Raw genomic sequence first — 16778 nt, forward strand, 5'->3', positions numbered from 1 at the left:
AATCTTAGGGTATAAAAAGCGGCGTGTGGGAAAAAAAGTCATTTCAGAAGTCAAAGTGCGTTGGAAAGGATATCCTCCCAGTTTTGATTCATGGATTCCGCAAGCGGATCTCATTCTACCATGACCACCCAGTGGACTTTCTTGGGTGAAAAAGTCCCTCGAGCAGAAATTGTGTATTTTGCACAATTATTCCTCTGTTTAACCATCATTATCACCTCGGTCGTCATGTTAGCCTTAGGCGATCCCAATCGCGATTTTTGGATGGTGACCTTAAGTTCTCTCGTAGGCTACGTCATGCCTAGTCCACAAATGACGTTAGCGAGCCCGAGTATAAAACAGGAGTCCCCTTCACCTGAGAGATCAGTTCACCATGGCTAACACACAGTACGCCTGGAAACAAGAGGGAAAGAAAACGGCATGGTTTGCGGATAAGCAGATGTGTTTGATGCATTGTAAACAACACAAAGTGTTAGATCAACCGGTGTACTTGTACAAACGTATACTGATACCTCACGGATGGTCAGCCGTTATCATGAAGACCAAGTATCAAGAGTTTCGCTGGAAAGTCAAAGCCTTCTGGGGATTGATGGGCCGACAAGACGAATCCGATTGGACCTTAAATGATAGTCCTTGGTTTGACAATTCCGAGGACTGTCTCCGACATTTCAAAGACATGATCAATGAAGGTTATGATGTAGCCGATTGCTGGGGAACCCGACACTATCTGGTGATGCGACGACGCTTAGTCCCGAGACGAACACTAGAGTTGGAAGACTCCTTTTTACAATCGTTGACTTGCGGTGGTGGCCGCGATCAAGAAGAATGACATGTAAAATTGTGTATTAACATTATGTTGTATGTTCAATAAAATATGAAAATGTTCATTGTGTTATGAGTATAAATAGAGAAGGAAACAGAGACAGGGTCTCATTTAAGACATCATGGCTGGAGGAGAAGGGTTTTACATGACTCTGTTGAGTGATGGGTCGATGGAATCGTTTCCGACGAATACGACTGCTCAATTTAAAACGTTATTGCCACACACCATGGACTTAACGGATGGAGAATGGGAAGTCGGATTGACCGAAATGATGTACTCGGCCAACTTACAAAACGTATCGGATAGCGAGGCTTATGTGGACGTTCTCATTCCAGATCCGTATACGCAACATGTCCAAGATCCCAACACTTATAAATGGGAAAGATTTAAGACAGAGAATATGGGTAAAGTCACGATGGCCGGGTGTGAGGTGGTGGTCCCCTGGGATCTGACGCCATGGTCCCATCTCTTTGCGGGAGGGGATAGTTTATTTCCCTTCGATATCATTCGCATTCACTTCCGACCCGGAGCTTATACACAACCTTTGGCGTTAATCAATGAAATCAACGCAGCCTTAAGGAGAACCCTGTGGAAAGTATGGACCGAGTTAGGGAATCCTAACGACGAGGGGAACAACCAGCTCTTAGTGTATCACCCCGAGTACGATCGTGTCGAGTATCAGTTTAATGGGAAAGCACTGAGATCCACCCCCATGTGCATTCGTTTCCCTACGCCCTTAGCGTACAAGTTAGGTCTGGATAGTGACAAAATGATCCTGGGCGATGAAACCATGACGAAATGGATCAACGTGAATTACTTGGGGAACACGACCATGGATGTCTACGACAATCTGAAAGCCATGTATGTGTATTGTGACATTGTGGATCCTCAAGTGGTGGGCACCAACAAATTGAAATTATTGAGAGTCGTCCCCTGTACGGGTCAATACGACGATCGACAACAAGCCCGTTGGGAACCGATTCGAGCCGAATATTTGAAACTGAGTAAGAAATATTTCGATACCATTGAGGTACACATCATGAATTCTTTAGGACGTCCTATGGGCTTTTTAAATGGGCGCTCCTTAGTCAAACTTCATTTCCGCAAAGTGTATTGAAAGATGAAGTACCATCGAGGAGTCAGACGCCAGAAAGGACACGGAATCTGGTTTCTCATTCCATGGATTGCCAATGCCATTGTGGGTCAAGCGGGCCAAGGAAAGAAGAGAAAGAGACGGCGTAAAAAGTATAAAAAGCGGGTGTAACCCCTAACGAAGTTCATTTACATCAAGATGCACTACCATAAAGGTTTAATACGGCAGCAGGGTCACGGGCTTGGAGCCCTGTTGGGAATAGCTAGCAAAGTGGCGGGTCCCCTGATCAGCGGATTATTAGGTGGAGCCCCCGCACAACAGCGTCCTGTCTATCAAGAGAGATATTATGATTACGACCGCCCTTATCGCTCTTATCAGAGGAGACGACGTAGAAGCCATCCAACAGAAGAATATGATCCAGAATCTGAAAAGCAGAAGGGAAAAGGATTTTTCACCGATTTACTCAAATCGGGGGCTAAAAGTGCCTTAAAGGCTGCTGCTAAAACAGGGATGGATGTGTTAGATAATAAACGATCCCTCAAAGACGCTCTCAAGACACACGGTACCCAAGCCCTGAAAGAGACAGCAGGGTATGCTCGTAGGCGAAGGTCTCGAAAAGCCCCATCCAAACGAGGAAGAAAAGCGCGCACAGGAATACTCAGGAAGCCTGGAACCACGACCCTCAAAAGAAAACAGGTGGGAATACAGGAAGGAAAAGGATTTGTTAAAAGAAAACAACGTATCTTAGCTCGGGGAGGGCCTCATAAGAGACCTAGGAAGCAACCTAGGAAGCGATCTAGGAAGGGAGGTAGGAAGCTAGTGAAAAGGGGTAAGCCAAAACGCTCTCTGGATATTTTCGACTGAGAACCCTATAAAAAGGGAGTGAGAAGGAGACCAGAACACATTTGATCCCAGTTCACGCTGAGTAACACATCGTTCCAATATGATGCACAGAGAATCTTGCGCTTGTGGCACCAGCAGTTTAGAACTGTTTAAAGTGCCCCCGACCAACGTCACTTTAGAAGATTCGAAATGGATGGAATATTACCCCATTTCCAGTACCCTCAACTCGGATACGGCTCCGATTGAATTTGAAATCAAAGGACAAGGAGATGAATATCTGGATTTATCCCAAACTTATCTCCAGATGGTCTGTAAATTCACGAAAGCCAATGGAACGAATCTCGCAGGAGGCCATTCGACCTCCACCCCCGTGAATAACATTCTCCATTCCTTGTTCAGTGAAATCGATGTCAGTCTCAATGGAAAAGTCATTACCCCGCGGACGGATACTTATCCCTACAAAGCGTATCTGGAGAAATTGTTGTCTTATGCACCCAAGACTCTGGAAACCCAGATGAGAGCCTGTAGCTTGTGGGAAAAAGATACGGCAGGACATATGGATGAGGTCAAATTAGAAGCTCTGGCTCAAACTCCTGTGGAATTTCCAGTAGTGAATAACAAAATCAGCATCGCGGCCGTCATCCCGACTCCCGAGTATCCGGATGATTCCAAGAATGTAGGGTTGAGAAAACGTCACGAGAAGATTACAGACAGTAAGGAGATCGTGTTGATGGATCGATTACATCTGGATTTGTTTGAGCAAGAGAAATGTCTCCCTAATGGCTTGGATGTCCGTCTCAGATTCAATCGCGCTCGACCCCAGTTCTACATGATGACCGCTGCCGGGAGTAGTGGGAAAGTGGGCATTCAAAGTATGATCTTGTGGGTGAGGAAAGTCAAACCTGTGCCGAGTATCATTAATCTCATCAATCAGCAACTGAGTACTCAAACGGCGAAATATCCATTGAGACGAGTGGAAGTGAAAACCTTCACCATTCCTAGTGGCACCCAATCTAAAATCACCGATCATCTGTTTCAAGGACAGATGCCTAAACTGATCGTGTTGGGCTTTGTGGACAATGCGGCTTTTAATGGGGATAATACCAGAAACCCCTTTCATTTCCAAAATGAGACAGTCAAGAAATTAGAAATCAGTATCAATGGAGAAATGATGGAAACCCGACCTTTGGAACCTAATTTCACCGACGATCAGTACCTGAGATCGTATTTGAGTCTGTACAAAGGCTTGGGAAAATTAGGCCAGGACTGGGCTCCGGACATTACCCTGGAAGAGTATAAAAACGGTTACACCCTCTGGTGTGTGGATTTCACGAAAGATCAAGAAGCCCAGACGGATAAATTTCATCTCATACAGACGGGGAACTTGAGAGTGGAAGTGCAATTTGCCGCCAACGTGGCCAGGACCTTAAACTGTGTGGTGTATGCCGTGTTCGACAATCTGCTAGAAATCAACAAACAACGAGAAGTCAGTATCGATTACTAAGAGAGAGATGGATACTCAGCAATTGAGAGATGTTTTACAACGAGATTTAGGACCTGCGTTTGCAGGTGTGTATCCTCGAGATGTCATACTTGAGCTGTTACCTCATCACAAAGCCATCGTGGTGAATACAGACCCTCACGATCGCCCTGGAGCGCATTGGGTCTGTTTGTATTTGAGTAGCCCTACCGTCGAATATTTTGATTCTTACGGATTACCTCCCAGCCATAAAGACATCCAAGACTTTATTCAACGTCACGGAGAGACTTGGATTCATAACACCCATTGTTATCAAGATTTGAATACAGATGTCTGTGGACAATACTGTGTGTATTTTTTACATCAACGCCATCGCCATAGAAGCACCGTACAAGAATGGTTACTTCCCTGGAAAGGCACGGCCTTACAACGCGATCGTTTTGTGGCTGATTGGTTTAAAGAGACCTTCCGAAAACCGAGAACCCATCAAGGACAAACTTGTCAATGTCAAAGACTGAATGTATTGTAAACTATGTTATTGTTATTGTTCATAGTTGGAGTTTAATAAAACGTTGGAAAAAAAAATTTTTTTTTTCTTGTCATTGTAATCAACCATGTCTTTTCAAAAAGAATGGGTAGCCCTGAAAAGGGCTGTTTTCTTTCTCTCTCTGTTCTTGGTCTTTTCTCTTCTTCTTCTCTCTTCTCTTCTCCTTCTCTTCTTCTCTTCTCTGTCCCCCTCTCACTGTCTGTTCTTCTTCTTCTTTCTTCTCTTCTTTTTCTGCTCCTCCGGGGGTTGCTCGTGGTCAAACACAAAAACAGGCAACCACCCGTGTTTAAAAAACAATCTCCCCGGAGGCCGTTGCACCACTTCTAACTCTGCGTCCCAGTTTTCTTCTGGCGGGGGCAGATCCTGGCTCATGGGTGGTGGGGGAAGAGCCTCCCGTGAGGCCGGCGGGGCAATCTCTTCGTCCCAATCCTCCTCGCATTTGTAAAAATAATCATTCACTGTAGGGTCTGGTCCTACTCTGCGACTCATGGTTCTGGTTCCTTTAAAAAATCGGAATGCCCGATTTTTGACGTTGCGCTCGTTTAAAAAGGCGAGAGCGCGGACGTCCTTGAAAACATCCCCTTACCTCAGATGGCTGACGTCATGTTGATGACTCATCAAAAAACACTATATACATAGGTCACTTGTTACCATTTTTCTCAATCATGTCGTTTGAACGGTACGCGGATGGTGAGAAAGATGTACTAGTGTGTGGGTATTGCCGAGGACCTTGGAGAACTTGTGGCTGTTTTCATTATAAAAAAGAAAACATCCTGGCCAAACATAAGTGGATAGAGTATATGGCAGAGTTGAATTATTGTCCCTTTGTCTATAAATGTTGTGGTCACACTAGAGAACCCTGGCTAGCGTGTAAGTGTCCGCAGCATTGTACCATCATCCCTGAAGAAGAAATAGCACATAAGGACTGTACCTGTGAGATCTGTCAGGAGTTTAGAGAGCGCTGGACTCGGAGAAAGTTTAAACCCCAGCTGTTTCAACATTGTCCTTACAGTCAAGAACCCCGGTTAACGTGTACCTGTGAGACCTGTCAACCAGCATGTCGGTGACGGATCTACGAGGAGATGTATTATCTCTACCTTGGGTGGATGCTATTGTACAACAATGTAACTGTTTAACGGTGAAACCTCATGGGTTAAGTCAACGTATTGCCGACCGATTTCCTTGGGCTAATCTGTATGCGACCCGACAACCTTTAGGACGGAGAAATTTAGCTATAGCAGCGGATCGAGGAATACCGGGTACTGTGTGTATTATGCCTCATTCTACTCATCCTGATGTGATCTGTTTGTTAGCGCAATGGGATTACGGGAGAGGCACTCAACGCTTACCCGTGTATGCCGATACCCACGAACAACGTGAACTTTGGTTTCAACAATGTTTACAGGAATTAGGCACTTTGTCTTACCAGACTTTAGCGTTTCCTTATCGTATTGGATGTGGATTAGCCGGAGGCAATTGGACTCATTATAGACAATGGATTTGTGACTTTGCTTATCAGTATCATAAACATGTTTACATTGTCAAGAAAAATGTAACTTTATTATAGCTTTATTCTAGCTATTACTTGTGTTAATAAAACTTTTTTTTTAAACAAACTTGTGTGTTTCTTGATTTTTGCCATAAAAAGTGTCTTTTCAAAAAAGTTGGTGGCCCTGAAAAGGGCCGTTTGGTCCTAAGGACCGACTTTTCATTCCCTGGTTCCGGTAAACCGGCATAACGGGCACCGTCCCCGGGTGTGTCGCCGCTCCTGTAACTCTTCCACACACGAGCAGCAAGCTGGGCGCTGCCCACATCCCCTGCACGTGATACCGGAGTGTACCCTGTCTTGCCAGCAGACAGGGCACTTAAACCAGATAGGAACCGCCCTATCTGCCCAGCCAGGGACAGTCATAGGGTGGTTCCTCGGGGGATGAGTTGCCACCGGTGCGTGGGTTGGTCTCGGTGGCGGAGTCCTCCCTGCAAACCGGATGGTAGGTGGTGGGGGTCTTGCAGGGGCTGCTGGTCTCGGTGGTGATGACGTGTCTGACACCAACAGCGACGGACTCTGGGCTGGACTGGGAGGTGGTGCGGGGGACGGTGACCTCGGTGAATACTCCACCGGTGACGCTGGTGAGTCGCTCATCGGCACCGGGCTGTATTCCACTGGTGACGATGGGATCGCTGGTGGTGGTGTTGTAGGCGTCGCCGAGGAGTAAGGTGGTGGTGGTGAGGGTGGCTGTGGGGCCCGTCGGCGCGGTCTCGTAGCCGTGGACATTCGAGCGGTGCGTCGGCGGCGTCCCCTCCCTTCATACTCTGCCCGCACCCGGAGTATGACCTCACGGACCCCACTCTGGTCGAAAGGGGAGAAGGTGCTCAGGTCGTTCTCAGAACGCACGACCCAATTCTCCCCTACCCGTTCCTCAGCCACCACTACCAGCCGGTACCGAAACCCAAGCAGGGTCTGGAAATTGTAGAGCGGGTCTCTTCTTGCTGCCATTCTTCTTCCTTCTTTCTTCTTTCTTCTTTAAAATCCTTCAAACCTGTGCTGGATCACCAGTGAAGCGAACTGGCGAGTGCGCCGGTATATATCAGGAAAGCGCGGACCTCCTCGAAAACATCCCTCGCTTCAGAGACGAAGCCAAGATGGTGGCCGTCAAAATGGCGGATTTGTGCTTTCGAGTAGAGAGTTTTTTCTCATTGTCTTTTTCTAGACATTCGATATCTGTGCATGGTAGATTTAATCTGATAGATTCTGAGACGGCGAATGCGTTAAACTTATTTTTATTTTGCTACGTCGCATAGTTTTCAAAGAAACAGCGGTTAAAGAGGTCGTGTCGAGGCTCGATGTTTCTTCATTGCCTCTTTAAAAATGTATTTCTCGACCATGTACATCCCTAAAAACATCTCATAAGGTCTATTCGATAGAAAACACCTTATTTGATTCGATTTTCACTCTACCTTTAGGATTTTTCTGGATTCCTCAACAAATAAACCCTTCTCTGAGAGACTCAACCAAACACAGCTTTCGTGTAAACAATTTTATTCATGTCACATATTTCAAATACATAACTCCCACACACAACACCAATGCACATGTCTTTTTAAAATAGGGTCCAACATTTTTTCCATTTCTCGAATCCTGCGTTGAAATCGAAATCGATCAGCGGCTACAGTCATCCAGATACTTGTTCGGTCTTCTTCGGGTAACCAATACACTTGATTCCGTTCCAGATTAAAAGTCACACGTTTAACTTGACGTACATCTCTCGAAGACATTGTAGTCTGATTTTCTCGATTTCTGCTCTGTCTGTGGGTCGAATTCGTTTCAATTCCTGGCCCATTAAATGAATCAATACTAAGGCTTGCGGGGTGACCCGGTTCTCGATCAAATACTGACAGAGACATGGATAGTCCTTTAAGCTGATGGGAAATAATTCTTCTCGCAGATAGTGTAACACAAATTCAATCTGCCAAGAATGAATGTCTGTGAGATAATCCAATACATAAACTATCGCTTTCTCTGTGATGTGGTCACTGCTGGCCATCCTCCGGGAATAAATGAAATGAATTAAGTTCTTCACACTTTATGTATTCTTCTCGAAGCCAGTCCTTGGTGATACTTTCAATCTCGGCGGTTTTTTCAGGCATGCGTTTCTTGAATTCCTCCCCCAGGACATAAATTAACATCAATCCCGCATCGTTATAGAGATTGATGTATATCCGGTTCCGTAGATCTGTATATTCGTCCAGAGTCATTGGAAACACTCCCGCTATCAGAAAATTTTTAACGAATTGAAACACCGTATCGTCTTGCATTTTCTCGATCCATTCTAATGCATGGTTATGCGCTTTTTCTGCGATGTTGTCACTGCTGGCCATCCTCCACGAATAAAGGAAAAGAAAAACGGTTAGGTTTTTTTATACACCTTTTCCAACCAGTGATCGGTAATCGCTACAATCGCCCCAGTCTTCTCAGGTTCCCGTCGTCTAAATTCTTGGTCCATGGTATAAATCATGATCAATCCAGACTCTCTGTTCAGGTTGTCGGCTATATGCTTGCAAACGCCAGAATATTCATATAAGGTCATAGGAAATTCCCAAAAGATCAACAACTTCATGGCGAATTTATATCTCAACGGCTGCTTTTCTTTCCAGTCCTTGATACACTGTAATGCAGCGCTACGAGCGTTGTTCACCGATTCTTTGTAGTCCTTGAAATACTGTAATACAGCGGTAAGAACGTTGTTGGTCAATTCAGCCATGATGATCAAAATGAAAAAATTCCAAAACGTTCTTGTTTTATAACACGACAGCCATTCCTTTCATACGAATCAGTTCCACGAATCCTTTTTGTAGACAATCGCGTAAGATCCGATCAATGTCACTCATCTGGTCTGGAAGGTTCTGTTTCAATTCCTCAGCATACAAATAAATCATGAGTAAACGTCCCGTATTGGTATTCTCCGCTAATGAATCAGCAATCCGTTGAAAACTATGTACATTTCTGACCTCCGGTGACATCTGTTGTACAAATTGACGAGCATTTTGAAAGAGAGGGTCATGTAAGGCCACGTTCATACATTGTAGTACATAGCTATATCCATTCATTCTCGTAGTAGCACTGCCGCCCATAGTGCATAACGAACGTTCAGAAAACACCTGTATTTATAGGTAAAGGTTATGCATCACGTGATCAAACACCTGCACCACGTGATCAAACACCTGTACGTCAGCTGGTTTTTCTACAGTCATTCTTGTCTGACCTTCAGTCATGGATACACGGAGAGTTTTAAGAGCGAGACGCCGCCGCCGCCAGGGAATACAACAAGTGGATAATTTAACCATAGTAGAAGATTATGTAGACGAGATGGAGATCTGGGACAATTTAGTACAGAGATGTCGGCATCGATTACGCTGGGGCCGATCTAAAAATTGGTGTTTTGACTATGTATTGCGGTCACATGAAACAGTGGAGGATATTTGCAGGCGTTTAAGTGACATGTACCTGAAAAATTCCCCCCTCATACAGTACATGATTTACCAGTTTTACACGTTATTGAACGGCACTCAAAAAGTATCGGGATTTATTCGACTGGAGAAACCACGTCACCGAAGAAGTGTATGGGTATTGTTTTGGGATGCACACTGGATGTGGGAAACCGTCGAAGAGATACGTTTCCCCGGGAGAAGAGCTCGACAATTAGTACACCACATTATATCCGAAGATCATGACTTACACGTGTATATAGAAGAACCTGCGTATGAAGCCGGGCATTTTTAAAAATAAAAACTTCATGCACAGCCCTTTTTAGGGCTACTTTAAACACCAATATAAGTTTCATTCCACTAAAGTCAATGTGTACCAATGTGCACTAGCACGCGATGGTCGCGAGAAACCGGCTTTTCAAGTTCAATTAGGGCACTAGCACGCGCTGGTCGCGCGATGTTCTAGCTGAAACCGGTTTTTCCAGAAAAAGATGGTGCAACCACGTGCTCCCCACGTGCCCCCCACGAGACAGAATAGTCTAGACATTTTGCTGGCTATAAAAGCGGAGCCCCAGTGTCAGTCCTCATTCGATCTTCAATCACCTTCCAGAAGACATGGCTCAGAAACAACTAGAATTTGTGGACAAAGCTCAGAAGAAAATAGATCAGCTGGTACAGAAGCAGATGGGACCACAGAAAGACTACATTGAACTGAAGAAAGCTAAGACTGACGATCAGAAGATTGAACTGGGGAAGACCTCGAACTTGTTGCTCACGACTCCATACCCCATTGTTCGACAAGAGAAGATGGCCCAGACCTCGGATTACCTCCCTAGCCAGAATCCGACAGACCCGGGATTAGGCTTCTATTTTCCCGATTCACAGGACGCTACGGGACTGGAACTCGGCCTCTACAACGCTCAGAATGACCCTCCGACCATGAACAAAGAAGACTTTGCGATCATTACCACGACACTAGACGGGATCGTTAACCGCATTAATGTGCTGAGTAATGAGATTGGAAATCATACCACAGTCCTACTGAAGAAGCTGGAAGAGCTGACTTCTAAAAAACCTAGGAAGGAATACACTCCAGATTACACTGCTAACCCGTGCTACACGTGTGGAGAAACAGGACATTGGTCGCCGGATTGCCCACAGAAAACAGATTATCCGCAGACCAGTAAGAAATCGTGGTCGGCAGATTCTCAACAGACCAGCAAGAAAACCAAACAAAAGGATCCTTGCTACAAATGCGGAAAAATAGGACACTGGATTAGTGAGTGTCCAGAAGAACAACTGGAAATAGATGCGATGATTGGGTCCGTACCTGGCTCAAAATCCCCTGTGAAGAGAGAATACACACCGTTAGAGATGTGGAATCCCCCCGCGCCTACTGAAGAACCGCGAAAAAAGAAGAAGAAACTCAGCAGAAAGTAATGGACTGTGGATGAACTGTTATGCTTATTGAACTGTTTTTATGCTTATTGAACTGTTTTGCATTGTTCTATGCTTGTACCATTGTTCTTTAATAAACATGTCAACTTAAAACCTTGTGTTATTCATTAGATTTAATACACAGGATTTCACTGGATTTTATTTTCAGAAAAATAGCAGGAACTCATTCCAGGAACTCAAAGCGAAAGTACCGCATGCTAAAATTAGACCAGCGGCCATAGGCCACTCTATTCACCGGGTCCTACAACCCCTGCTGGGGTTGACCCCGTCCTAGATATTGAACCACTCCGTTGACCCCAACACCGCTTGACCAATCAAAAGCCGCCCTTGCTTGACCTCATTTGCATAAAAAGTGCACTCAGTTGAACTCCCTATCGGGAGGCGTTATACTACTGTTCTGGATACGGTGACTGTCTGACCTGGATACGGTGACTGTCTGACCTGGATACGGTTGGACGTTACAGATGGTACTGTAGGTGCTCCTCAAGTTCGGTACAGTTAGTACAATCATCATCATCATCATCATCATCATAGATCCCTGATATGGAACGGGCCTTCGCCAAGAACTGCTTATCTTGTAATAGTATAAAGGTACATTTACTGAGAAAGTGATGGTTCAGACGCCCGACTGTTTTACAAATAGGGCAGGATTTCGGTGATGAACGGTAAGTAGGAAGATGTATCTTTGGTCGTGGTAATCTAATCACAGACGTTCGCATTGCATTAGCATCCTCAGCTGTCCTGAGTTCTTCGAGAAGGGATTCAAGTGCCTGAGAGATCTCATTTTTAATGGAGGCTAATGTCCTTGCACGCAAGTCAGTTTCATACCTCTTCTTGGCGATTCGAGGCAATTCGGGGTGTATGAGAAGAAGCCACGTCAAAACAATAAAGTTCTCGAGTGATGGGGACAGCTCTTCATCCTCGTCTGGTCCATGGTGTGTTATTCCCGTATCTTTGCGCAGTAGATTATCCTCAACAAAAGCAATCAGACGTTGGAATAAATCCTCCGGACGCTCTCTTGGATCAAAACGAATAGAGTCAAAATCAATAAAGTGGGCTCCTGTGGTCTGGAAGCCATAGTGAAGTCTGATAGTTTGCCATATGTGATCTATCGAGGTTGAATTTTTTTTACAATCGTGTTCCTCAAAATAATTGGACGATAATTTCCAATTTGACAAGCATGTTCCCTTTCTGTTCACGAGAGAGGCGGTTGGCCTCTTATACAGTCTCGTCATCGTCGGTGAAACCTCGTGGCGTGGTTTTGGTTTTTTTTCCCATCATGCTCCTGATATTAAGAAAGGGGCAAAATTCTTGTCCAGTGAAAGTGTATAGATTAAGTTCTGTCTTCAGTTTTTGAATGTCTGACGTACGGCTATGAATGGATGTTTGTTGCAAACTAGCTCGATTCGGTTTTTAGTACCACCTGTCTGTGTAATCATTACCAGTTCTGGAGGTTATAAAACTTTAACCCTACTCATACTCAAACTTAGCCATGCTTGTTTTGAGTACAGCTCTGACCAGGCTCCAGGGAAATTCAAAAAATCTTGAGCATGTATTCCGTTTGATTAAGAGAATGATTTTTATAAAAGTTTAAAAACCTTTACTTTTGAGTAACATGTTTTACGGTGTGACCGTTGAAACGAGCGAAGACCCATAACATTTTGCAACACGACTTTAGACATTTTAAAATCCGCCTATTCATTTAACGCAGGGAACATAACATAGTCGATGTAAACAATGCATTGTGACGTCATATTAGCTACGATGTTGTTTTTCTTCCTTTCAAACCAAGCAATAACAAAACGTACGGAGGTAGGAGAAAGCTTGTCTGGAATCTAAAAACAATTGCGGTACTTTTCAAACAATCTATTTATTTTATTTATGGGTTTGTCAATGAAGTATACCCCAGTGACGGGGATAATCTTCCGGATTCATTATGGGTAGTCCCCATCATTTTTCAGCTGATGAAGAGCAAACCACATGACTCACATGTGTAATCCTTGGAGCGAGTTCGTCGCTTCACGACGTGAGCTTTCCTCGCTATGAGTACGATTTGGAGCACAGAGTTTGCGTTTGAGTATGAAAACATTCTCAAGAAAGTTTTATAACCTCCAGACCAGATATGGAACGTCACCAAGGTCCAACACATATTAGTAACGTGATTTGCTCTTCATTCGCTAACAAATGGAATTCATGGCAAGCCCTTTTACTACATAGATGTATTTATTCGAAAAATAAGGTATCTCTTTAAATTAAAGATATATCTCTTATTTTAAGAATATATCCCTTTTTAAAAATGAGAAATATCTTTTAAATTTTAAGAGATATCTCTCTAAAAAAGAGATATCTCTTTCACTTAGATATCTCTTTTACTTTTAGAGGTATCTCTTACACTTAGAGATATCTCTTTCACTTTGAGAGATATCTCCTTCACTTAAAGATATATCTCTTTTATTCTGAGAGATATATCTTTTACTTTTAGAGTTATCTCCTTCATTTAAAGAGATATCTCTCTAAGAATTCCTAGAGAGATATCTCTTAAAGTATAAGAGATATCTCTTTAATCGTTGAAAAAGAGATATCTCTCAAAGAGAGAGATATCTCTTTTCAATATATTATTTATTGGTTTGAATACTTTAAAAGGAATTCTCCCAAAACCGGAAACCCACTGAAGCAAATCTTACCATGATGGCTGCAATCCCGAGTGAAGATTTTGCGCTAATCGCACGTGAAGTGTATACAGATAACAAAAAACAAGGACAATAAATTGATAAAATATGTGAGCTAGACTGGATTTACATTTACAGTCTCTCGGCAACTTGATAATGTTATCCAACCACTTCTTCAACCTTTTCCGCCATTTTTACGATGAAGTATTTAGATTGGTTACAGAATAGGGTCACATCATATTAATGTCGATGCAACAGGGAGGAATCATTATGATCACCGGGGAAAAATTTGTTTAATTTCAAGAGATATCTCTTTAAGGTAAAGAAATTTCTCTTTTTGAAAATTTAAAGCTCTTTACGCTAGAGAGATATCTCTTTCTCTTTGAGAGATATCTCTGTAGCTTTAAGAAATATTTCTCAAAGAGAAAGAGATATCTGCCTAGCGTAAAGAGATATATCTTTCTCTTTGGGAGATATCACTCTAGCTTTAAGAGATACCTCCCTAGCGTAAAGAAATGTCTTTTTTGTTGAAAAAATATCTTTTTTAGTTAAAAGATGTCTCTTGTTTAAAGAGATATCTCTTTTGGTGAAAGAGATATCTCCTTAGCAAAAAAAAAAAAAAAATAAATAAATAAAAGATATCTCTCTAACTCACAGAGATATATCTACAACCAAAAGAAATATCTCTCTAGTGTAAAGAGATATCTTATTTTACGTATAAATAGTAAAAGGGCTTGCCGTAGGAATTACCTAAAGTGCTCTGTCGCCGTCACTGCGGTACTTCAACGAAATACCCATAGAGATAGAATATGTGAATTGTTTGGAAAGTATACATTGTACTACAAAACAAGATCTCTAATACCTTCGTACGTATTATGATTGTTGTTGATGATTGAAAGATAAGAGAAAAAAATCCTAGTTAAAGATATGACGTCATCATGCATGACTGCGTCGTAGTTTCCGTGTTACGTAGTTCCATCCTCCTGTGACGTCATATTAAGATTCGCAAAAATCGATGATTTGATAAGATTTATACATGTACATAACAGGAACATAAATTTTGTTGGAGTCTTTTTCAATAATTATCGTAAAATATCCTGTTAACCATAAAATATTTCAAAAGTCTTAGTTGTATATGAATAATCAATTATAATTCCAATGTTATTTATTACAATTGTTTTGATTGGACAAAAATAAATCTAAACGAGAATTTACACATCAATAAATCCAAAAACGCAATGTATACATACGCGCCTGAAAACAAATAACAAATAAAATGGCTTCGCATTTTTATTCAGTTTGTGAGCAAAATGTCTAGAGTTTATACATCGATAAATTCTTCAAAAAGAATGTTTAATTCTATAATATGTTTCAAAATATTTAATCCAAGGGCAATAACTCTTTTTTCATTATTGTCCACAAACATTTTGTATATTTTTCAAAGAAACAGTTATGAAATTGTTATGAATACTATCATTTCGTTTTAACCAGTTTTTGTGAAATTTTGAAAATTCTGTTTAAGGAAAATACAGTCTGATTAAAATCAGATTGAGGAAAATTGCTATTTTCTGATGTTGATAACAGATATATGTGTTAATTTTTTTTATTAATACCGCAACATACTTATTTCATCATTTTTATTTGTTACTAAGAAATATTAAGTTTGAACCTATAATTCAAAAGGGGCGAGTCCCGTGGGGATCCGGGTTAGAATAGGTCGTCATCAGTACCCCTTCTTTGTCGTAAGAGGCGACTAAATGAGAATGATGCTAACACGAGGAACGGAAAACTGAACAGAATTTAAGATTTGGAATGGTTAATGAAGCTAAAATAACACCAGAAATCCAGAAAAAATGCTTAATTTCTTTTATTAAAATCAAAATTTTAGGAATTTGTTTACCAGCGGTAAAACAATTTTAGTTTAAAATCCTGCATCATAAAATGATTAAAAGCGAAGTTAAACGTCTGTATAAGAATTTACAAAGCGTTTTACAAGAATTTTGAAATGTCGGCATTGACGAGCAGCGACAACTATGGGTAGAGAATGGAAAAAACACACGTCATTAACGCACATTTACATGTAAATTTACACATAATACCGTGTATGTGTATACATGTACTTACCACAGGGAGTGTGGTATGTATATAACAGCGACAATTCAGGATCTTATTAAGTCAGCAAGTTATACATTTTGTGTTTGATTTATTATTTTTAACTAACAGAGACTTAGTGACCACAGTACTCCAATCCTAAATAGGGAGGACTTCTGGCAATTTATTTCTAAAGTAAACATTTATATTAATAATAATATGACCTTATAATTCCATTCAAGCATAAATTCTCTGTTAGCCTTTTAGCTATCTCATATATCAAGAAATAAATCTGTTAGGCCTACTATTCCTCCACAGGCACTTGACGTTTTAAATATCTATAATAAAAAAAATTGTCTTCCTGTAAACATAATATTATGTTTACAGGAAGACAATTTTTTTTTTATTATAGATATTTAAAACGTCAAGTGCCTGTGTATTCCTCTTACTATGAATCGTAAACTTGACCTTAGTTTTTATTGGTTCTGATTTAGCTGTTTCAATCTTTCTTTCCCGCTGTATCCGCTCTTCGGGTTCAACACTAATCCGCAGGATATCGGTAAATGTACGAACTTTCACATAGATTCATCCCAAAAGAAGCAAACCTTTTATACACACCGAACTTGTTCGCTTTATTTAGATTTGATGTGATACATGAATGTGTATTATACCAGGTGTAGAACTAAATTCTAATTCAAATCCAATTGCATGTATCTTAGAAATGTCTAGTTCGATTAAAAGCGATTTTGATTTAAAAAGGTTATGTTTGAGGAAATAAAAATATTTTATCT

General features: G+C 41.8%; 2 protein-coding genes across 2 annotated transcripts; one reads left to right on the top strand and one right to left on the bottom strand.

Moving 5' to 3' along the window:
- Positions 1–2856: 2856 nt before the first annotated feature.
- Positions 2857–4754, top strand: LOC130053597 (uncharacterized protein F54H12.2-like). Its single transcript, XM_056160948.1, has 3 exons — positions 2857–3891; positions 4021–4242; positions 4566–4754. The coding sequence occupies exons 1-3, from the start codon at positions 2857–2859 to the stop codon at positions 4752–4754; spliced, it is 1446 nt and encodes a 481-aa protein (XP_056016923.1).
- A 1737-nt stretch (positions 4755–6491) lies between these two features.
- LOC130053598 (uncharacterized) lies at positions 6492–7280 on the bottom strand. The gene has a single exon (XM_056160949.1). It carries the CDS (start codon positions 7278–7280, stop codon positions 6492–6494), a length of 789 nt encoding a protein of 262 aa, XP_056016924.1.
- Between the last annotated feature and the right edge of the window lie 9498 nt (positions 7281–16778).

Source organism: Ostrea edulis, chromosome 3 (assembly GCF_947568905.1).
Source record: "Ostrea edulis chromosome 3, xbOstEdul1.1, whole genome shotgun sequence".
Lineage (NCBI taxonomy): Eukaryota > Metazoa > Mollusca > Bivalvia > Ostreida > Ostreidae > Ostrea > Ostrea edulis.